This window comes from Plodia interpunctella, chromosome 1 (assembly GCF_027563975.2).
Source record: "Plodia interpunctella isolate USDA-ARS_2022_Savannah chromosome 1, ilPloInte3.2, whole genome shotgun sequence".
NCBI classification, from domain to species: domain Eukaryota; kingdom Metazoa; phylum Arthropoda; class Insecta; order Lepidoptera; family Pyralidae; genus Plodia; species Plodia interpunctella.
The window spans coordinates 6,578,355-6,599,346 of record NC_071294.1 but is presented as its reverse complement, the minus strand read 5'-3'; the positions used below and the strand labels follow the sequence as shown (position 1 = coordinate 6,599,346).

The 20,992-nt window shown below is 38.7% G+C and overlaps 2 protein-coding genes across 2 annotated transcripts; one reads left to right on the top strand and one right to left on the bottom strand.

Moving 5' to 3' along the window:
• The first annotated feature begins 279 nt into the window (after nucleotides 1-279).
• Megf8 (Multiple EGF like domains 8) lies at nucleotides 280-15,247 on the top strand. The gene is made up of 22 exons (XM_053760848.2): nucleotides 280-788; nucleotides 862-1,053; nucleotides 1,217-1,443; nucleotides 1,690-1,881; nucleotides 2,274-2,373; nucleotides 2,534-2,970; nucleotides 3,049-3,213; nucleotides 3,327-3,463; nucleotides 3,541-3,774; nucleotides 5,015-5,151; nucleotides 6,013-6,235; nucleotides 6,409-6,947; nucleotides 7,104-9,834; nucleotides 9,963-10,397; nucleotides 10,481-10,645; nucleotides 10,720-11,282; nucleotides 11,700-11,951; nucleotides 12,057-12,352; nucleotides 12,503-12,750; nucleotides 13,047-13,702; nucleotides 14,350-14,519; nucleotides 14,840-15,247. The coding sequence occupies exons 1-22, from the start codon at nucleotides 609-611 to the stop codon at nucleotides 14,985-14,987; spliced, it is 8,427 nt and encodes a 2,808-aa protein (XP_053616823.1). The 5' UTR covers nucleotides 280-608; the 3' UTR covers nucleotides 14,988-15,247.
• A 4,553-nt stretch (nucleotides 15,248-19,800) lies between these two features.
• Nucleotides 19,801-20,719, bottom strand: LOC128678851 (enhancer of yellow 2 transcription factor-like). Its single transcript, XM_053760754.1, has 2 exons — nucleotides 20,465-20,719; nucleotides 19,801-20,130 (listed from the first exon to the last, which is right to left on the bottom strand). Exons 1-2 carry the CDS (start codon nucleotides 20,521-20,523, stop codon nucleotides 19,908-19,910), a joined length of 282 nt encoding a protein of 93 aa, XP_053616729.1. The 5' UTR covers nucleotides 20,524-20,719; the 3' UTR covers nucleotides 19,801-19,907.
• Between the last annotated feature and the right edge of the window lie 273 nt (nucleotides 20,720-20,992).

Sequence of the window (20,992 nt, the reverse complement as noted above, 5' to 3'; positions counted from 1 at the left end):
GCCTTATTCATATCCGCTTATGCGCTCAATATATTTGGCAGGCTATGGCGGAAACCGGAAACGTTTTAATAGAGGTATCACAATATAATGAAAAATTACAAATTGTATGAAAATTTACAAATATTTTAGTTATTTTATATTTAGCAATACATTTACTTAATTCAATATAAACTAAAATACTTTATAATGTTTGTTTACTTGTCACTACAGTGCCATCTATCATTTTCTTATATATCCAGGAGGTTAACTTGAGCACAGATAATAAATTTAAAAATATCAAAATCAAATCAATCTCCAAATGTCAAAATACTGTGATGGACTGTGAATTGTTTGTTTGTAAGGAAAAAAAACACGTTAGAAAGTAATAACAAGACATAAAATAATAGCTAACAAACAATTGGAAATCAGGAGCAATATCTTTACAAAAATACTGATTATATTTACCAGTCATTGAGGCATTATTCATCTAAGTGGTTAGCCTTGAAGTAGATGTCATCTATTAACTTAAATGAGTGTTGTTTATTTTACATTTTAGTGATATTAGACGCGTATTCACGATTATATGGCTTTGAAGTTTGACTTATGTTTTACAATAATTCGGAAGAGGCATGTTTTATCCACGGAATCGGGAGAAAGGTGCAGGTTTAGTAGTTGTAAGCTGGACTTACCTGGTCGTAATCAGCGCCGCATACGCCGCGGTCCCGCTGCCCTGCGATAAAACTCGAAGAGTGTTCACTGAGCCCAGCGGCATCATCACTGATGGCCCCAACACCTCCAACTACACTCAAGTCAGTCACATATTATATTGTCTTTCAAATACAAAGACCATACTGATTAATAATACTGATTGTATCATTTTAGGATTCTCATTGTGAATGGCTTATTAAAGCAGCAAATAAAAGTCAATTTATAACATTGAGTTTTATTCGTATGGGCACAGAATGTTCCTATGACTATGTGTTTGTTTATGATGGTGATTCCTTTGATGCCCCACTACTTGGAAGTTTTAGTGGAAAAACTGAACCGCAAAATGTTACTGCATCTAGTGGTTATGTGAGTAGATATATTTTTTTATCCTTTGGCATAATATGATATATGAATTACTGCATAATTTTTTCATAATTAATAAGGTGAAATAAGGTGAACAAATAAAAATAGGATAAAGAAGTAATTTAAAAGAGTAGAAGTAGTTTAAAGAGGTAATTTGTTGTTTCAGATGCTAATTCTTCTCTACAGTGACACAAACTATGTATTAGATGGATTCCATGCTATGTACGCCATTCATAACTGCCCCAACAACTGTACAGGGCAGGGTGAGTGTGTTGCTAATAAATGTTTTTGTGAAGGAAAGTGGGGCGGACCTGACTGCAGTGTGAAGTTATGTCCTAATGAATGCTCAAATAATGGCCACTGTAAAGGAGACAGATGTATTTGCAAGAAGGGGTAAGCATACATATTTATTTAGAAACTGGTATTTTCTGTATATACTGGAAATATGTATTAGTGTGACATACTTACTGTAGGTCACCTCAGAATACATATTATACTGCAATGTAATGAAGATGAATATGAACACTGCTTTTTTGCTTTATAACAGAGTCTACGAAGTTACTCCACAATATGGAAGTAAGATGTTTACCCAAATAAGAAATTAAAGATCTAATTTGAAATGTAATTTTAATTTTCTAGTTATTCAGGAGAGTCCTGTTCCCTCAAGAGTAAGGATAAAGAGGGCAACAGCTGGCACTGGCTTTCTCGGACTGAAAGTGGGATGACCCGTAGAGCAGCCCACTCTGCAGTCTATGTGAATCATACTGACTCACTCTATGTGTTTGGAGGATATGATCTAAATAAAGTTCTAGGTTTATTGGAGGTTTATAGGTATGTTTATCGATATAGTTGCAGTTATACACATAAAAAGATAGTCATTTTTAGCAACAATCAGACAGTTTTAATAGATTAATGCCCTCATGTTTCATCCTTTGTCACTAATTACTTTTACACATGTTGATATTGTATTGATATTGGTTAAATGTTATTTAATGGCCTTATATTTTGTAAGATTATCTAATTTGTGCCATTTATGGTAATTCCTAACTTTATATTCTATTATTTCATTTAACTACTGTGAGAACCTTGACAAAAGGACTATTGTCCTATAGATTCATAATTTTTTTCTTTACCTGTCTTTATAATAATAAAATATTTATCTATAAATTATTTTCTTCATTAACATTGAAGTGTTGATTGTGTGAATTAATTTTCTTTTTCAGTTTTTCAACTAGTCAATGGTATGATGAAAATGGAAAGGTTGTTCGAAGATATCCAACAAATGAAGAGATTGATAAATTATTACTGAGTCACTTTAGAAAGGTATAACTAGAATGAAGTTTTTTATTCTATATTATAAGGAAATGTTCAATATTCAAAATTGATATTTTACTAAAACAAAAAATATGATTATTTCTGAAATATGTAAAGAATAAAAGTATGACTTCTATATTTAATTATGGTTTACGTGTTTATTTTATAGGGATTTGTGGATGATAGCTGGCATATAGGAAATAGGAGCTCTTTATTTACTCTAATTTTATCATCATTCTCAAACAATGACAAGACTATGTTACCTCTTATGTATTCTCCAACGCCATATTCAGAAAGTTATTTACATTTCACTGATAGACCTGAAATGCTAAGCTCAATGAAATCGAATTATACCAAACCGGAACCTCGGTATGGTCACTCTGCATGCGCGTTTGATGTTGGCTTTGTAATATATGGCGGGAAACTGTCTGATGGAAGTCTGTCATCGGAACTGTGGTTGTTTGACGCTATCGCCAGTCGATGGACATTACGAGCAGTGAACTCCAGTTTTACGCCTCCTGGTCTAACCCGCCACACCCTAACCGCCGTCAAAGATGAGTTATACCTATTCGGTGGAAGCACTGTGGAGGGTGAATTCTCTTCAAGGTAAACTGTATCGTGACTGTTTTTGTGTATTGCTAGTCAAGGTTAAGATGATTTTAATATGAATATTTTTATTCCCAGCATGTATAAAATTAAACTAGGTGATGTACAAACAGAAACATGGGAAAAAGTACAAGTAAGAGGTGGAAAAGAATTGGATGTGCGTGTTGTGGCCCACACAGCAGTTTACCACTCCCATTCTAATTCTATTCTTATTTACGGTGGTGTGGTGGCTAGTGTTGCCAGGTAAGCAAAATACTATTACTTGACTCTGGGTTTTCCCCTAGTTGCTGCCTGTATATTCAAGTATTCGTAAATTATATTATGTTTAAAATGAAATTATAATTATTATATTACAGGTTTTCGAAGCTGTCCGATAGAATGTTTGCATTTGATATAGATTATAAACATTGGAGTGAAATACATTATCCTAGAGCGCATTTGCGTGACACATACGTACCGCGTGAAAGGGCTTTTCATACAGCGACAGTCATTGGTAAATCTTCAGACATAATCATTTAAAGTTTTAAAATAATTTGGCAGAAAAGTAATAGTTCTTCTTCAATGTTTTAGGAAATTATCTGGTAATATTTGGAGGATACTCCCATAGGCATAACAGGGAAGAAATTTGTTACGACGGCCAAATGTATATATACCACCTAGGTTGTCATTCGTGGATACCCCTGGATGTTTTAGGGAAATCCCCCAAGTTTTATCCAAAAAAACAAGGCGTATTTGCTCATGCTGCATCTTTGAAGCCGCCTTCTACTCTATTGATAGCTGGAGGTTATCACGGAAATGTAAACGGTGAGATATTTAAAAATAAATTTTGTCTAATAACAAATCATGGTTGAGTGGCTGACTTTAAAAATCTATACAAAACTGCATCTCGAACCCATCACACGGATCTAAAGTAATTGGTGAAAGGACGTTATGGATGAGTTCACAAATCGCGACACTGATCGATTCAATTCACTTTTCTATTAGCAAGAGAATTGTCAAAAATTCTTCATTGTTCTAATCTTGTAAATGATTTATGTACAACTAGCTGATGCCCACGACTTCGTTCGCGTGGCCGAACAATTTTTGGTAAGGAGTCAAAATTATTAGAGAAATTTAACTGTACAGACAAAACATAACGATACCTATACAGATGTTCATACGACTGAAATATATATTTCCTATGTTCCAGATCTTCGATTTTTATACATCAACAGGAAATGCTCATCAGACTGAACAACTTTCATTAAGGCGTTATTTCCATATTTTTTATAGTTTCGCTGCACCTGGACCATCATGGGTCTGCATCAGGTGTTCTCGATCTTCATTTTTCATACCTCAACAGAAAATGCTCATCAGACTGAACAATTTTATTAGGCCGTCATTTCTATATGTCCTGTAGTTTAGCTTTGCCACCTTGGGTCTACATAAGGTGTTCCAGATCTTCGATTTTTATATCTCAACAGAAAATGCTCATCATGCTGAACTACTTTTGTTAAGGCGTAATTTTTTATAGTTTAGCTGTACCATCATTCTTCTCCATCATGTGTTCCAGTTTTCAAAATCATTTATCCTATATTATGCCCAGGCTTAATAGCTATATAACAAAAATGTTTCATTCAAATCCGTCCAGTAGTTCCGAAGATTAACGTGTACAAACAGACGAACAGGCAGACCTACAGACAGTTCTTTTTTTCTTCTTCAAATTCTTACTCTGTTACTATGACTCTATCGCCTAATTTTGTTTTTATGTAAATATATTCAATGTACAGGATTTTTTTTCTATGATTTGATGACGAGGCCGGAAAGAAATTATATTCTATAGATAAAATTTGTATATATTAAATCATTATGATAATTCATATGGATTGTAACAATGAAGATGGATCATTATTTAAAGAATCAAAGTAGGAAGGTCCATTTAAAAAATAAAAAGTATATGAAAAAGTTCGACAACATAAAAATCCTAAATTTTCATAACCAATTTTATTAAGAAAAAATGGTCATCTAACCTATTATGTAGTAAATCATTATTGTTTATTTTCAGGTGACTTGTTAGCGTACGTTATTCCGAGTTGGCAAGCTGGTATCACCAATGACAACCCGGAGTCAGTATGTCCTCGTCATCAGACACAACCGGAATGCCTGGCCGATCCTGAGTGTGGCTGGTGTTCTGCTGATGATGTGAGTGAGATATTTAAAAACTACATAAACCCCCTTGAACATTCAAGGGGGTTTATGTAGTTTTTTAATATCTATATTCTTTTATTTTATTTTCTTTATTAGGACCGCTTCATATTCAGCCGAGGATGTCTTTCGAGGCGGCTAAATTATAAAAAACTTAGACAGGTGATAAGCAACAATAGCATTCTCAAAAAGCCAGGCCAGTCGTAAAATCATAGTCATAATCAAAATTTAAAAGTTTAATTTTTTACGTGATTCGGGAGCGTCGGGCGTCATAGACGGGAATACAAGTGGGAACAAGCGCGGATGAGAGAGTTAATTATATTGATAATAGCAATTAGCAGCGGTAACAGCGATAAGCCTGACTGTATTGACGCACGACAAATTATATCTATTCATATTGTATTGCGGTTAATATGCTTTATGTTTAAATTGTGTACATGGTGTACATATTGTGTTATGTAGACAATAAACAGTATTATGAGTATAAGTCGTCTTCATTGTCTTTTCATATATGCATAAATCAAATTACTTTATTATTTCAAAGAAAAAAAAAATAGAATTTTTGTATAGTATTTTGTCATAATTTCATCAAAATCTCTTTTATTATTCTGATAAAGTGAATGTAAAACCTTCAGTGAAATGTATTGAATTCACAAAATGCACATAAATGTCAGTATTAAAAAATATATATTACGTCAGTCAAATAAACCACCCCAATCGTACCTGATGAAATGAGCCCATGACGCTTGCGGCATTACGATATTCGTTGCATCAGATATGCCTCTGCACGGTAGTCGTTACTATTATTTCTTATTCGCCTTCCCAACTCCCGCACAAACCCATTTCTAAATGTTTCAGATTTGCTACGGAAGGACGATAGGTTCTAACTGCACGACAAACCTGCAGTCAATAAGATGCGGCGGCATTTGTCCAGCGCTGGGCGACTGCCACTCCTGCCTGATCCACGGGCCCTCGGTGGGTGAGAACAGCACCAGGGCGCTTCTACCTTCTGTTAGTTCCAAGCTAGGACTGTACAAATGTAGCTGGTGCGTTCAAAATGCGCGCTGTCACCATAAAAATGGTAATTATTAATGTGTTTAATTTCAAATCAACCATGATCTTGAGTCTGTTATCTATGTTAATTTAATATTGCGTGCTTTATTTCTATCGTAAAAAGATAGGTTATTTAGTTTAGAAATCAAGGAATATACTTATGCGCTAGTAATTTATTCGAATAATCGTCTTTAATTTTAGATAATTACGGCGTTTGCGGTGAGGATACACCTTCGGAAAACCCCGGATGGTGGGGAAGCACCGGTACTGAAGTGACCACTCCAGATCAATGTAAATTGTTGGACAAACGGCCGGGATTGACCTTCCTGCGATACCAACAGCCGGCCGATTGGAACCACCCGGACGGTGTTTCTATTGTCAACGCTACAACCGTAGACTGGGGTACTGGAGGCGGCAGCAATCAAATATTCCAAGGTCCAAGTGAAGCTAGACTAAGAGGGTGGCTACACATTCCGCAGTACTGGAACGGAACGGGAGAAACGTTGCACATTTGCGCTGGATATTCGAACATATCGCTGACGTTGGGAGAAAACAGCGGGTCTGTGGCGAATCTGACCGCGCAGCCGAGCGCCTGCTCGCCGGTGGACTGGCCGCCGCTGTTCCCGGGCCGACTGCTGGTGGACATGCACGCTAATGACTCGTTGCATACTGGACTCTATCCATCCCATCATCACGCGAAAATGGAATTGCTTCATAATAAATCTCAGGAAAGTGCCAAGGTATGTACTTATGACAACATATGTAAATAATCAAAGATTAAAATAATATCTGTTTGTACACTCTAATCTGTGAAATTATTGAATGGATTTTGATGAAACTTTTTGAAAACGGCAATTTAATACATTTTATTATTCTGTATATAATAATATTTACAGGTGTTTACATTCGAGTTTTTGGAGCCATATTCAAATGGGCAGTGTTCCAACTACGGCAACTGTCTCCTGTGCCTGGCGGACGCGGCGTGCGGGTGGTGCGAGCTGACGGAGCGCTGCGAGCCGCGGCTGGCGGACGAGCGGCTGGCGTGCGCGGCCGGCGGCGAGTGGCGCTACCTCACGCTGCAGCCCGCCGCCTGCCCCAACTGCTCCAACCACATCAGCTGCGAGCGCTGCGTGGCCGGCGGGCTGTGCGAGTGGTGGGCGGACGAGGCGCGCTGCGCACGCCGCGGCCGAGCGCGCGGCGCCGTGTTGCTGCCCGCGCGCTGCCCCGCGCCCTGCCGTCTGCGTCGCGACTGCCGCCACTGCCTCGACGAGCGCGGCCGCTGCGTCTGGTGCGAAGCCACTCGCCAGTGCTTCAGCTTCAGCGTCTACACCAGCGAGTACCAGTTCGGCCTCTGCCGCGAGTGGCTCGACCGCGCCTCCTCCCCGCCCGACGACGCCAGGAAATCGGAACAGTGCAAGTCTTGCCAGGCCCACGCGCAGTGCTCGACTTGCCTGCAGAGCATGGGCTGCGGCTGGTGTCACTCCCACGAGAACCCCATCAACGGGATGTGCACCGAGGGCGACTTCACTAGAGCTCGCGTCGACTGCGCGTCCCTGCTGAACGTGACGACGTCGGACGCGGGTTGGGCGTACGCGCAGTGCCCCGATGTGGACGAGTGCGGCCTCAAACTGCACGACTGTCACGAGAACGCAGTCTGCAACAACACGCACGGCTCGTTCACGTGTAAATGTAAACAAGGGTACATAGGAGACGGGAAGAAAAATTGTGCCCGAACTTGCTACAATAACTGTATCCACGGGTTTTGTAAAGGCCCGCCCACGTATCAGTGCGCTTGTGATTTAGGATGGACTGGAGCCGATTGTTCTATCAATTGCGGGTGCCATAACCATTCAACGTGTAAAACGGGCGTCGGACGTTGTGATGAATGTCAGGACTGGACCGAGGGCGAGTTTTGCGAATCTTGCAAGCCCGGCAGCCACGGCAACGCAACCACGAGCCAGGGCTGCCGACGCTGCGACTGCAACGACCACGGCGATGAGGCGAGGGGCATCTGTGACGTCGCCACCGGAGAGTGTATCTGTAAAGACAATACGGAAGGACAGAACTGTGAGAGGTGCAAGTCTAAATTTTATGGTGACCCACGACATGGAGGGCGATGCTATTATCAATGTGAACCTAGAGGCATGTTGAACGCATCACAGATCGAAGGCATCGGTTCCCATAAAATAGATACCAGAATTAAAAATATTGGTCCTTCCAGAGAATGTCTGTGGATAATTTCGGCCGAAAATATTAGTAATGCCATAATTCAGTTTAGTATAAACTCATCTACTTTTGATGTGCCATGTGATGAAAATGCCGTATACGTATATGACGGGCTCGGAGGAGTTCCCGACATGAGTAACAATCAGCAAAGCCAACTTTTAGGTGTATTTTGCGATTCTGCTTCTTCTGGAGTTGTAGAAGCGAGAAGTGGAAATTTAACTGTACATTACAAACAGGGACGGGCTGATCAGGGTTTCGAAGGGGTATATAAAGTATGGGCTTGTGATGATTTTTGTCCTCCACCGAGGCTTTGCAACAAGAATCAATGTGTCTGTAAAGAAGGTTTTGGCGGACCGGACTGTGACGTAGAAATTTGCAGAAACAATTGTAGCTTGAGTATCAGCGCTGGTGTGTGCGACTTGAGCTACGGCCGCTGTCTCTGTAATGATGGCTATGGTGGCGAAGACTGCTCTATAAAACTCGATAAGACTCAATTGATTTTCACAGAACTTTTCAACTCAGAGTTTCTGTCGGACGGTCTAGACCACCTAAGGAAGACATTGCCCAGGTTTGGCCACAGTCTGGTGGCGGACAGACGAGGGCTTTGGATGTTCGGTGGATATTCTCTTTCTCACGGTCCACTGAATGATATACGATTTTTCGATACAAAAAATAATACATGGATGCAGGTTACTGTAGAAGCGACGCCCGATGCTAAAATGCCCGAAGGACGTTATTTTCACGCCGCTGAAATTTATCATTCAAAACAAAATATTTACATATATGGTGGGCTTAGTCTACAAGAAAAAAGTATGGCAAACAAAACTCTAGGAGACTTTTGGCAGTTCAGTTTAAAAGATCAGAGGTGGGGCAATATCAAGACTAAAGATGAACATCCTACCCCGCTCGCCGGACACACGTTAACTTTGCAAAAATATCAAGATTACGAAAGTTTGGTCCTAATCGGAGGATTTTCTTTGGAACAAGGCTTCATGGCTGACATGTGGGAATTCGATTTAGATAACGAGAAATGGATTAAATTGAACTGTATTGGTCCCAAGCCGGCTGGAATCATTGGACACAGCACGGTGTATCACGGTCCTTCGCAAAGTTTGTACATATATGGTGGCATTATTTATGAATACGATGGTACTAGAATGTCTAATAAACTGTTTTCTTTCCACTATCCAAGTAAAAAGTGGAGTGAATTGCCCTCTTTTATGAGTTACGCTCATTTCGCAAACAGTAACGACAAGGTGCCGCAAGCCGCGTACTTGCATTCTGCAGTGACCACAAATGACTACATGGTCGTGTTTGGAGGCCGGACTGATGCGGAGCATCGAACAGATACTCTCATTGCTTATATCTACAGCTGCAATCAATGGGTCCGGCTTGTTAAAGGTATGTCTAACTACATTTACACTATAAATCCAAGTAACTTCGTAAAATCTAAACTATATATATTTTTGTATTTAGTATGTATACTTACGTATCCCATGTATTTTTATAGCATAAGACTATGTTTTTAGGTGTGAGTATAGTGGGCCACCCGCCGCCTCCGACGATAGCCCACGCAATGGCGATCGACGTGGAGTCTGAAAATGACGGGTACATTTACATAATAGGCGGCTGGACGGGCAGCGCCCACTGCCAAGTCACCAGGATATCGTTACCCGAAGATCTGTGCTCTCTTTGGAGCGCCAGCAAAATGGATTGCCGCAGTCACATGGGCTGCAGTTTCTGTAGTACGGGGAATTATACTAAATGTTTCGCCGTCGACAAACCTGGATGTGAAGGGAGCGAAAGGGTTTCTACCAACGCGGGCTCTGCGTGTGATGCGGATATGGTCGGCAGGCGGCAATGTGAGAACTTTACGTCATGCTCTTCGTGCCTGGCGGCGTGGCCGCTCTACCCGGAGGAGAAACCTGCTTGTCGATGGTGTGAATCCTGCGCAGCTGCTGTTGGTTAGTTACCCGTTATTCCAAAGTCATCACACTCACTATTTTATAAACTCACGTTCATATAACAAGAATTTGTGAATTTTCAGGGGAATGTGTTTCTACTGACGAGTCTTGTACAAGTATCAAATGCAATGCCGGTACAAGCTATATTAGTGACATAGACCAATGTCCCGAGCTGAAGTGCGTTGCGTCCGACTGTGAAAAATGTGTATCTAATCAATGCACTTGGACGAGGCTAGCTGTTAGAGAAGGTAACGTAATTATTTAGTGTTTATATTATTTACTATTGTATGTTTTATTGAATTACATGTGTTGTTTATTTCAGGTCAATCCTTAAGAATGTGGGAGGAGCCTTGGGAGAAGTTCGATTGGACGTGCACATTGATCGAGGAGCCTACTCTCCGCCCTATGATAAAAGAGGAATGCCCCACCAAGTGCCATACGTTTGACGATTGCCAGACCTGTCTGAGTTCCGAGGGTGCGGAGGGGGGCTTTGCTGAATGCCATTGGGCGACATATCTAGGGAAGTGTATATCTCCGGCGTACCAACCGGTGTATTGTGCGGGAGGTGTGTGCGGGCTCGTGTTAACTAAAGCGGATAAGAACAAGTGCCCCGCCCCATGCGCCACTTTCGAACAGTGCAGCGAGTGTTTGCATCACTCGCATTGCGGCTGGTGCGCGATAGAGGGCGCCAACGGCGAAGGAGTTTGTACTGAAGGTTCGATCGAGACTCCCCTGGACTACTCCACGCGGACCACCTGTGCGGCGGTCTATCAAAACGTCAATCAGAACAATAGCACTAACGACACATTTTCTTGGCACTACACTCGATGTCCGCCTGAGAATGAATGCGAGAACAATCATCACCAGTGTAAAGCAGAGTCAGAGGCAAGTTCTATTGAATTTTCTTAAATTTATCACTTCTCTCATTTTAACTTAAGCGTTATTTTGGTTGCTTCCATGGCTATAAAATTTTGGGAGTCCAAGGTTCGCTTTCCTACTTTTTACAAATTTTATTTAGTTTAGATAATAGTAAATCAAAGGTTTCAATTTCACCTACTTCCGCTTGTCCTACAGAGCTGAAATTTTCCATGTCACTTCAGTGTCCGTGCCAATTTGACTATCCATTATTATCATAAGCATGACATAAGATTGATTGTGGGAACTCCTTTACGGTTCACTGCATGAATGTAACAAGACTAGATCTTTGTTACGTAAAAAAGTTGTTTCTTCTCCACTTCACGGTCTTAGGCAACCTTATGAACCGAACGTTAACACACTTATTACACGGAAGTATTCCCTTAGGTGTGCCGCGACCTGCCGGAGGGTTACGAGTGCGCTTGCGGCCCGGGGCACAAGCGGGCGCCGAGCGGCAAGTGCGCGGCCGTGTGCTCGCAGGGCTGCGTGCGCGGCGTCTGCGTGCAGCCCGACGTCTGCCGCTGCGACTTCGGCTACGTCGGCGCCAACTGCACCATACAGTGTCAGTGCAACGGACACTCCCATTGCGAAGGGCCCGACAAGCTGGACAAGTGTATCGAGTGCCACAATAACACCATGGTCAGTTGAGGTTTTGCTTTTCCTTTGTCTCTCTTATGTGTAGGCGCCGAATTACGCGTAATCTGAATATAATATGAAATCAATTGATTTATTTTTGTTTGGTAGGGCAACCAATGTGAGAAATGTAAGCCCAACTTCGTCGGCGACCCCACCAACAACGGCCAGTGCGTTCCTTGCCTATCCTTCTGCCATGGCCACACGTCTATTTGCACGAGCGACTTGACAGATCCTACCTCGAAGTCGAGCGACTCTTCTACTGACATTGATGATATCTACCGCGATCCGGCAGCGGCGAAGGCAAGATGTGTTAGATGCGCCAACAATACGGATGGCCCGCGGTGTGAGAAGTGCATTGAAGGGTACTTTAGAGGCACGGATGACTTCCGCGATCCATGCAGGCCGTAAGTAAATTATCGAATTTAGAAAGAAATGATTGACTATTCAATATATTATTTTTTCTCTAATTTTAGAAAGGGTTAGTTTTTAAATAAACTGTAGCTATAACTGCCTACGCCGTAACGAATAACGTGTGATACTATACGTATATATAGATGTGAGTGCCACGGCCACGGCGACACTTGCGACCCGGTGACGGGCGAGAAGTGCAACTGCGGCAACAACACGGAGAGCGACGTCTCTTGCCAGACGACCAGCTCCAGCAAGAATTCTGCGCAGGAGTGCTGGCGTTACCAGTGCGTCAAGTGCAGGGACTTGTACATGGGAGACCCAAGGAATGGACACCAATGCTACAAGACTATTAATATCGAGAACAAGCTGTGCTTCGATGGCAAGTCTATAGGTTGGTACAAATCTATATATTTATAGATATGCGTGTATGTACGTTCCAAGCATGAAATTCAGTTGCCTATCCACCTAAGTTCCTAAGTGTTTGTATTATAAATTAAAATTCTATGTAAACTAAAAACATAATGCTTTGTCATCTAAAAAATGACGTAAAACAATATGTCACAATTTATTATTAAATTAAAATTAAGTTACGATACGGCTAAGCAACGAGCATTTACATATAGTTTTTGAAAACTTCATATTTCAATAACAATAATATATATATATGTACATTTTTCATTATTCCAGATGAATGTAAGATAAAGCCTCGCCCTCTGTACCCCGGGCAGACAGTGTTTGTAGCAGTGAACCCGCGCTATATGAACGTGGACATAAGAGTTATAGTTGACGTCACGCAGGGCGCCGTCGACCTCTACCTGAGCCCCAACGATAGCTCCTTCGTAGTGCAAGTGAACTCCAGCAACGGGGCCCATGCGGTGGAGCTGGACCCTGTGTACAGCAAGCATGAGCCTTTTAAGAAAATGCCGTCCTTCGACGATCACGTGCCCGACCAGCCACGTATCACTTGGTGGCACGATAAGGTCGAATATACGCTGGCAGATTATTCGGCGAAGGATTTAGCAACATACGTGACTGTTGACAGACGGAATATTCTACTGCGCGTGCGAAACCTGCGCAACCGACTGGTGCTCACTCTGCCGGAGAGCGTGCACGATTTGACGCACACTAAATTCTACGTCATAATAAAGGCGCGACATACTGAGGACGGCGCGGCGAGCTTCGGCGTCACGTTTTTCAGGCAGGATCAGCTGCACATCGACCTGTTCGTGTTCTTCTCCGTGTTTTTCTCCTGCTTCTTCTTGTTCCTGGCCGCGTGTGTGGTGGCCTGGAAAGCCAAGCAAGCGGCCGATGTTAGGCGCGCAAGGAGAAGACATGTAGTCGAGGTGAGTTCTACCTAGTACTACATAATTACTAACGCCCCCTGTCTGTAGGATTATTTAGGTGTGTAATTTGGTTAATGTTTTGTTTGAATTTATTGAAACTACATTTGTTGAACTTGTTGGAATAATTTAAGTTTTTTAATTCAAAATATAGGCAAATAAAAAAGCTCTTATCACCCACACGAAGCTAGGTCGTGTTACAGTATTAAACTAAATGTTATTTTTAAGTTCAAGCAATTTTCTGAAATATTATAAATAAAAGAAAATAAGTTTTTACAAAACTATCATTTTTGACACAAGCTTTCATTGTTGTTAGTTTCAGTTAGTTCATTGCATATAGAATATGTGACAAAAAATTATGGCCGTGCAGTAAACCGATAAGGAGTTAAGTTGAGGGCCATTCCTGAGTTCACCATCAGGACACGCTTATCATAATTATGCATTGTCAAACATTCAAACTAAACATGTGTACAAAATTTCAGCTCAATTTGTTAAATAAAGCTTAAAGATACCTGCTTCAAAATTGGGTTGAAAGATTCCATCCTAATAAACTACTTGCTATGTAACTATATCCTATGATATAGTTACATTGCAAAAGTTTGTTAAATAAAAACTTGTAATATAGGTATATTGTGTGTTCGACTGCTCAGATGTTGCATATGGCGAAGCGTCCGTTCGCGGCGGTGACGGTGGTGATGAGCGGCAGTGGGCCCTCTCTGGCGGGGGCAGGGGGGCGCCGCCGTCGGGCTGCAGAACTGCGCCCCGTCGCCATAGAGCCCACGGGCGACGCCCGCGCGGCCGTCACCACTGTGCTCGTCAGGTATGTACCAACTTAAAAGTAAACTGTCGCCAAGGAAAAATCCTTGACAAACAAAAAAAAATATTTTCTTCTTGCCGATAGGGACTAAACACAAAGACAAAAAAGCATAGTGAATACAGTCTGTCTGTAAAAAATAGAAAATAAATTTTTGCTCTTGGCTGTCAACACCGATAACTTATGAACCAATTTTAACCAGTCCATTTAGTACCGCAAAGGCAAAAACTGGTTTGTTAAAAATCAGTTTTCAACCTTAAGTCAAAATTCAACTCTTCAACAACTCGTAATTCAACAAGAGCAATGCAAATGATGATATTCCTCAGATTGCCGGGCGGAGTGCGAGCGCCGGTGCGGCTGGCGCTGGCGTCGTCGCTGGTGCTGGTGTCGCGTGCGCCGGCGCAGCGCGCGCGCGCTCGCCCGCCGCGCGCCGCGAGACACCCGCCCTCCGCGCGCATCGCCCTCAACACATAACTCGTCTGTCTCTACTCGCTCATGCTGGCCACACCAACGAGAAATGCGTTAAATATGGTTTGGATAATGGGCATTTAACGTAATTGTAGCCACAATGAGCGTTTAAGACATCCACCTGTGAATCGAAAGGTCTCAGGTTCGAATACTACTCGTACCAACATGAGTGCTATACCAATCTAACCCATGTATAGTAATTTTCATTGACCACCACTTGCTTCCGTTGAAGAAAAACATCGTGAGGAAACCTACACACTGGTTGATTATAATGTATGTGAAATGGAGAAGACCACTCCATTATAGTGCCGAGAAAGTTGTTGTGTTTCATTCCACGTCATCATACTCACTTTATCGCGGTAACATATGACGCTATATTTATCACGATGACAGGCATTGACGTTTCTCGTAAGGGTGGCCCCAGCAACAGGGTAGCCCGAGCCGCAGTAACAAACGCGACGTTTTTGTAAATTTACGTTTAAAGATATGTAATAGGAATTTTAAATCAGTCATCACAATAATTATAACTTGTATCAGTCATTTAGTCGAGATTGAATTTTATATGACTTAATTGATTGATACTGATTTCATTTTGAAAAATGAATCGAAATTATTTTATTTATGTATTCACGTACGAACCTACGTACCTGTACTTTATGGCAGCTATAAAATGCTATAGAATTTTTAGTTCATGAGAACTTTTAAATGTAAAGTTGGTTTAACGACATGCCGTATAGTAAGATTTAAGGAGAAATTATTTTAGCAATATGAGCCATAATTTTTTAAGTTGTACATAGATAAATGTTAAGTATCAATAGTCCACTGAACTAAATGGAGCTTACGCGATCTTCGCCATAAACTGTACCTAAAATAGTGTGCTATATTTGCAAATAGAATTTCAAGTATGTAATAGCATGATTTTGTGATTATAATGTTTCATTAGATTTAGCAAAGTATATATACTTTACGTCATTTGCCGACCGTAAAGACTACTCGGAGATATTCTACAATGGAGCTAGGGCATATAACCACTCAAACTTTATTTAAAATGCATTTCGCAAAGTTATTTATGCAAGTAGAATCCAAAATAAGTTGGTGTAACCTAGACCCGTCATATAACATACCGCCGAACTTGTCTTTAGAACCTACCACGAAACATACAAACACGTAGCACGTTACTAACATTTACTACCACATGTTGTCTCTTTTTCCTATATCGTGTTAAAAAAAGAGAACTTGTGGAAGCAAAGACGTGCTATGTGTTTTATGCTTCATGGTAGCACCTGTATTACGTAAGTAACGCCGCGAGACTGTTTTGATCAGCCTTCTCGTTCCCACACTTCCTCAAAGATTGGAAACTGAAACAGCAATTACTTTTTAAGAAAGGTGTTTTTATAGTGTTAATTATTTTATTTTGTATATTTTGTTTTATTTCTAGAATAATGTGGTGAATTGGTCTCCAATAATAAAATGTGTTAAACAGATCTGCTATTGAATCGTAACTTATAATTATAACAATATCATTTATAATTATCGTTTAGATATACGTAGCAAGTGCAATGAGCCAAAAGAATAAAAAATTTGCGCGTCTTTTGCGCAGGTTGTGAATAGCGGTCGATGCTGTTATGTTTCAAAATTTTATTGAGTGATTTTATTATATGCTTGTTAATATGATGAGTGTGTTCATCAAAAATAGAAATTCAACTAGTTTGATGAACTTTTTTATGTTTTCCAAAATTAAAGATTCAAACTTGCCATGCGACACGTGTTGCATATTTATGCGGCTTGTAGTTCGTGCTCGAAGTACCTATCTACTGTATAATCTGTAATGTTCCTGACTGTCAATCAAAGAATCTCTTGTTATATGTGATTAATTTATATGCTGATTTAGAAGTTTTAAGTTTATGTATGTAATTAGAAAAAAAAATGATTCGGTGGGCATTTGTATGCTATGAATAATGTTGTTAATATAACTTTATAGCAACAGAGCAGCTCAGCCAACTCTCCCGTTCCCGTCCATATGGACGGGAACGGGAGATTGCTGTTTATTTTTAAATGCTCATAAGTATTAGTTATTCAACAAATTTGTCCTCTTTGCAATATTCTTAAATATAATTAAATTAGTTTTGTACTATATCAATGAACGGTGGTTTTGCCAATAAATATACTATCTTGCCCTTTTAGTTATTGTGACGATGCAGATTAGAAAATATCAATTGAGATAGTTGATATTTTCTAATCTGTATCTTCGTCGTATTTACTTTCTGATATTGCCGATTAACGGCAGGATAGATGAGCGAATAAATAGGACAGGAAGTTTAGTAATATGATTGCGTTGGCAACTTTCAGGTATTGTCCTAATAATAAGTATAATACAGCATCATTTACAAGAATTAATAGTAAGAGTAAGAGTATGGCCGAGCTTGTTTTCAGGAGTACTTTCAGTAGATATTGTTTTATTTTATAATTTTCATGTTCATGGACATTCCTTGTGGATGTTAATTTAATTTCCGTCCGTAACCCAAAAAAAATCAATAATAATGTGTTCTGTACATTTGTTATTTATGCCATTTTAAAAACGTAGGTACCTGATATTTTACCATCATTCACAATAGGTACAGATATCTACCGAAAAAGTAAATCTCTTACGAAATACTGATTTTTCTAGTAATTAAGGAACCTTTTGTATTGCTCAGCCAGAGGTTTTCTTATTTGTAAATGGATTGATCAATTACTTGATTAAGTAAATATTTATGAAGATGTATTTTGAGGGAATATTTAAAAATAATTGGCTAAGCTTATGTTTCTTATGGCTCGATGTAGCATATTGTAGGGCGTTATATAATTAAGTTTAGAAAATATTTAATTATTATTATTAGATGGCGTTATAAGAGAGTACTGATATTGTTATAGATAATGTACTGAATTAAGTTTAATTAAATACATTTGTATTTGATCATGGTTAAACAAGTCCAAATTACATTCCATTTGTAATTTTTGTATATATAATTGTAATAAATTGCGTATTTTACAAACTAAATATATCAGGCGTTAAAGAGCTTTAAGAATTTCATTATAAGTATTTTTATTGCTCATCGTTCGTCATCGTTGCTCATCATACATACCACACAATTTTTCACACAGTTCTTGATAATTTTGTGTTTTAATGCATTTAAGTACACTGTTTAAATAAAGGTTACCCATGGTTAGTGTCATGGAATTTAAAAATGTAGGTAATGTTTTTTAAAATTATTTAAACATTTTAAGAACCCTTTTCATACATGTTATTCATCGAAGTTTTATGACTTCTTTGGGCATAATATTAAAATTGTTTTGAAAAATTGCCAGAGAATTTTTTAAACGTTCATTGGTATTGCTCTATATAATCGCCTATATTGCAGGAGAAAAATATTCATATTTTTTAACTTTAACTCTCGTACATATACGTATTATGTCCTTTTTTAACTTGTTGCATTTATTTTTTTTTATATATACTTTTGATTATTACTTCGTAATTATTTCTTATCAGTAAGTACATATATTTGCTCAAAAATATTTATATTCATTCACGCAATAATAGCTCAATAATAGTTGATTTAAGAATGGTATACACACTTCATTGTAATTTCGTAATATTAGTCTAAATTTACATGTTATCCCTGGGCTTTCGGGCGTCACAGGTCCGAAAATAACCGGGAACACGCGAAGATGAGAGTCTAAATTTAAATGTTGTGTATATTACGTATTTCTAAAAAAAATGTATTTTGCAGTTGTATATTAACAACCTACTTAGAGATATAGCGATTTGGTTTCTATGTTGTTGTGCTATGGGGATACCTACCGAATTGTAAATTATATGGATTCTAATGTATATAGACCCAGAAAATGCTAAATATAAATATCAAGCCCATTGTCACCACATAGATAATTATTTTTGCAGGATTGTAGCACATATTAAATCAGAAAATATTGATGTTGCCTACCCTACTGTTGATAATATGTATGTATTGGCTTTCCTTACCTTTTATATTATGATAAGAACGAGCTTCCTCAATGTACCATACATGCACTCTGTAAGATAATAATACACATATAATTGTACTAGACATATATAATAATGAATGAATTACATTAACTATAAAAAATAATCTTTTAAAAATTCAATCAACTACATTTTCATTGTGATATGATTACATTGTTTATCAATATCGAAATGTTTATTAATTGATGAGTATTCAGAAACTAAGATAATTCTTATAATAATATAATGTATCTGTCTATAAAAAACCATAAACAGTACATAACAGCACAAATATTCAGCTGATAATTACATACATATATGTGCTATTTAAATTAGTCACAAAACATTGAGTATGTATGGTTTGAGCAATTTTGGTAGGATTTTTATGCATTCAGTTTTCTTAGCTAGTGCTATATATTTTGTATTGAGTTTTTATAACTAAGTATATTACTATTTGGGATGGGAAGGACATTATTCTTGGTTATCATTATTATTGTATGAAAATGTTTACCACAGTGTAAACTAAAAATTACCTACTTTTTAGTGAGATGATGAAAAGCTATACTAACTACTTCATTATACTTCTGCACAAGTCTTAATGATCCCATGACAAATACTGTGAACTATGTAATTTTCTAACTATGTAAGTCCTGGTTTTATGGGTCTATTTGACTTTGCACCACTCAATGAGAAGATGACAATTTTCTTGAGTTTAAAGCATAAAAGCAGTATTATATGTAAGCAATATATATTTTTGTTTAACCTAAATGTATAAATGTTTATAAATAAAATATACTGTTGGTTGTAAAATGAGTTTCATTTAATAAAGTAAAACAACTTAAATGCAAATAAAGCTACACAGACATAATTATTAATTTTTAAGAACACAATAAAAATCATTGCATCTATTGATCTTTCTGTGTTAGAAGATGTGTTTTGATTTTTTGTAATAACTCCTTTTTCACTGTGTCGGGCACTAGTGCTCGAGCGCGAGGAGTGACTCTGTTCACTAAAATATCGAAGGTGACATTGTTACTGTCACTATCCTTAACAGCTTCTCGGCAAAGCATTCGCACTTGATCTCTCCAACCACATTCTATTAATCGCCTTCTTAAAAGTTCTTTGAATCTGTAATGGAAGATGGATGTATTGTTGTTGTGATGGATTGTATTGTAGGTACTTAGTTCACAGACCACTCAACCAAGGCTAGGCTAGGTTATCTGTGAACTAGATACATGCTATATATAACCATGAATCAAATTAATACAGAATTTTGTAATTATAATATAATTTTATTGCACGATTTCCCAAAGGAAGCGTTTAATTAATTGAATGTCTAAATTCTTATAATTTGTGCATTGGTCCATGACCACTTAGTACACGGAATGTAGTACCTAATCCAACGAAAGTAAATTTAACGAATAACAGAAATCAACAGTATGATGTTAGTATAATTATTTACCTCTCCCGGTCACCACTAAGAACTAAACGTTGATGAGCTATAGTATTGTTAACAGTCATATTAATTTGTATCAAATCACTCAGTACGCAGATGAATCTATTTAAAATTTCAAAATTGTATTGATGATAAACAGGATTATTTTAAAATTAGAGACAACAACACCTGACTGAATTTTGGCCTGGCATTTTCTGATTTTAAAAATAATTGTGTAAATTGTCATCTACTTATCTATCTGTCATAATATTTCCGAGCGTCCGAACGACTTTTTTTTTTTCTGAAAACAAAATTTGTGTGTGGTAACCATGGAACTAACGCAGGCAAGGGCAAGATAGAATGGGCAATATAGGTTAATAGAGAGTATTACTGCACATTTATCCCGCCAGAGTACTTAGGTAAACAAAAGCTTTGCCGCCTTTTGCTATGTCGATTAAAATGTTTATTTTAGAGTACTTTATACAACAATGTAGCATATTCGGGTGCCAAAATATTGGGAAAAATCGTTTTCCTTAAGATAAAAAAACTTCGAAA

Excerpts from the sequence above, each read along its gene's own strand:
- Megf8 (XM_053760848.2), top strand. The coding sequence starts at position 609 with ATGTTTTATCCACGGAATCGGGAGAAAGGTGCAGGTTTAGTAGTTGTA. Across the intron at positions 5,152-6,012 it reads GCTGGTGTTCTGCTGATGAT|ATTTGCTACGGAAGGACGAT; the intron begins GTGAGTGAGATA and ends TAAATGTTTCAG. Across the intron at positions 10,398-10,480 it reads ATCCTGCGCAGCTGCTGTTG|GGGAATGTGTTTCTACTGAC; the intron begins GTTAGTTACCCG and ends GTGAATTTTCAG.
- LOC128678851 (XM_053760754.1), bottom strand. The coding sequence starts at position 20,523 with ATGACTGTTAACAATACTATAGCTCATCAACGTTTAGTTCTTAGTGGT. Across the intron at positions 20,131-20,464 it reads CTTAGTGGTGACCGGGAGAG|ATTCAAAGAACTTTTAAGAA; the intron begins GTAAATAATTAT and ends CTTCCATTACAG.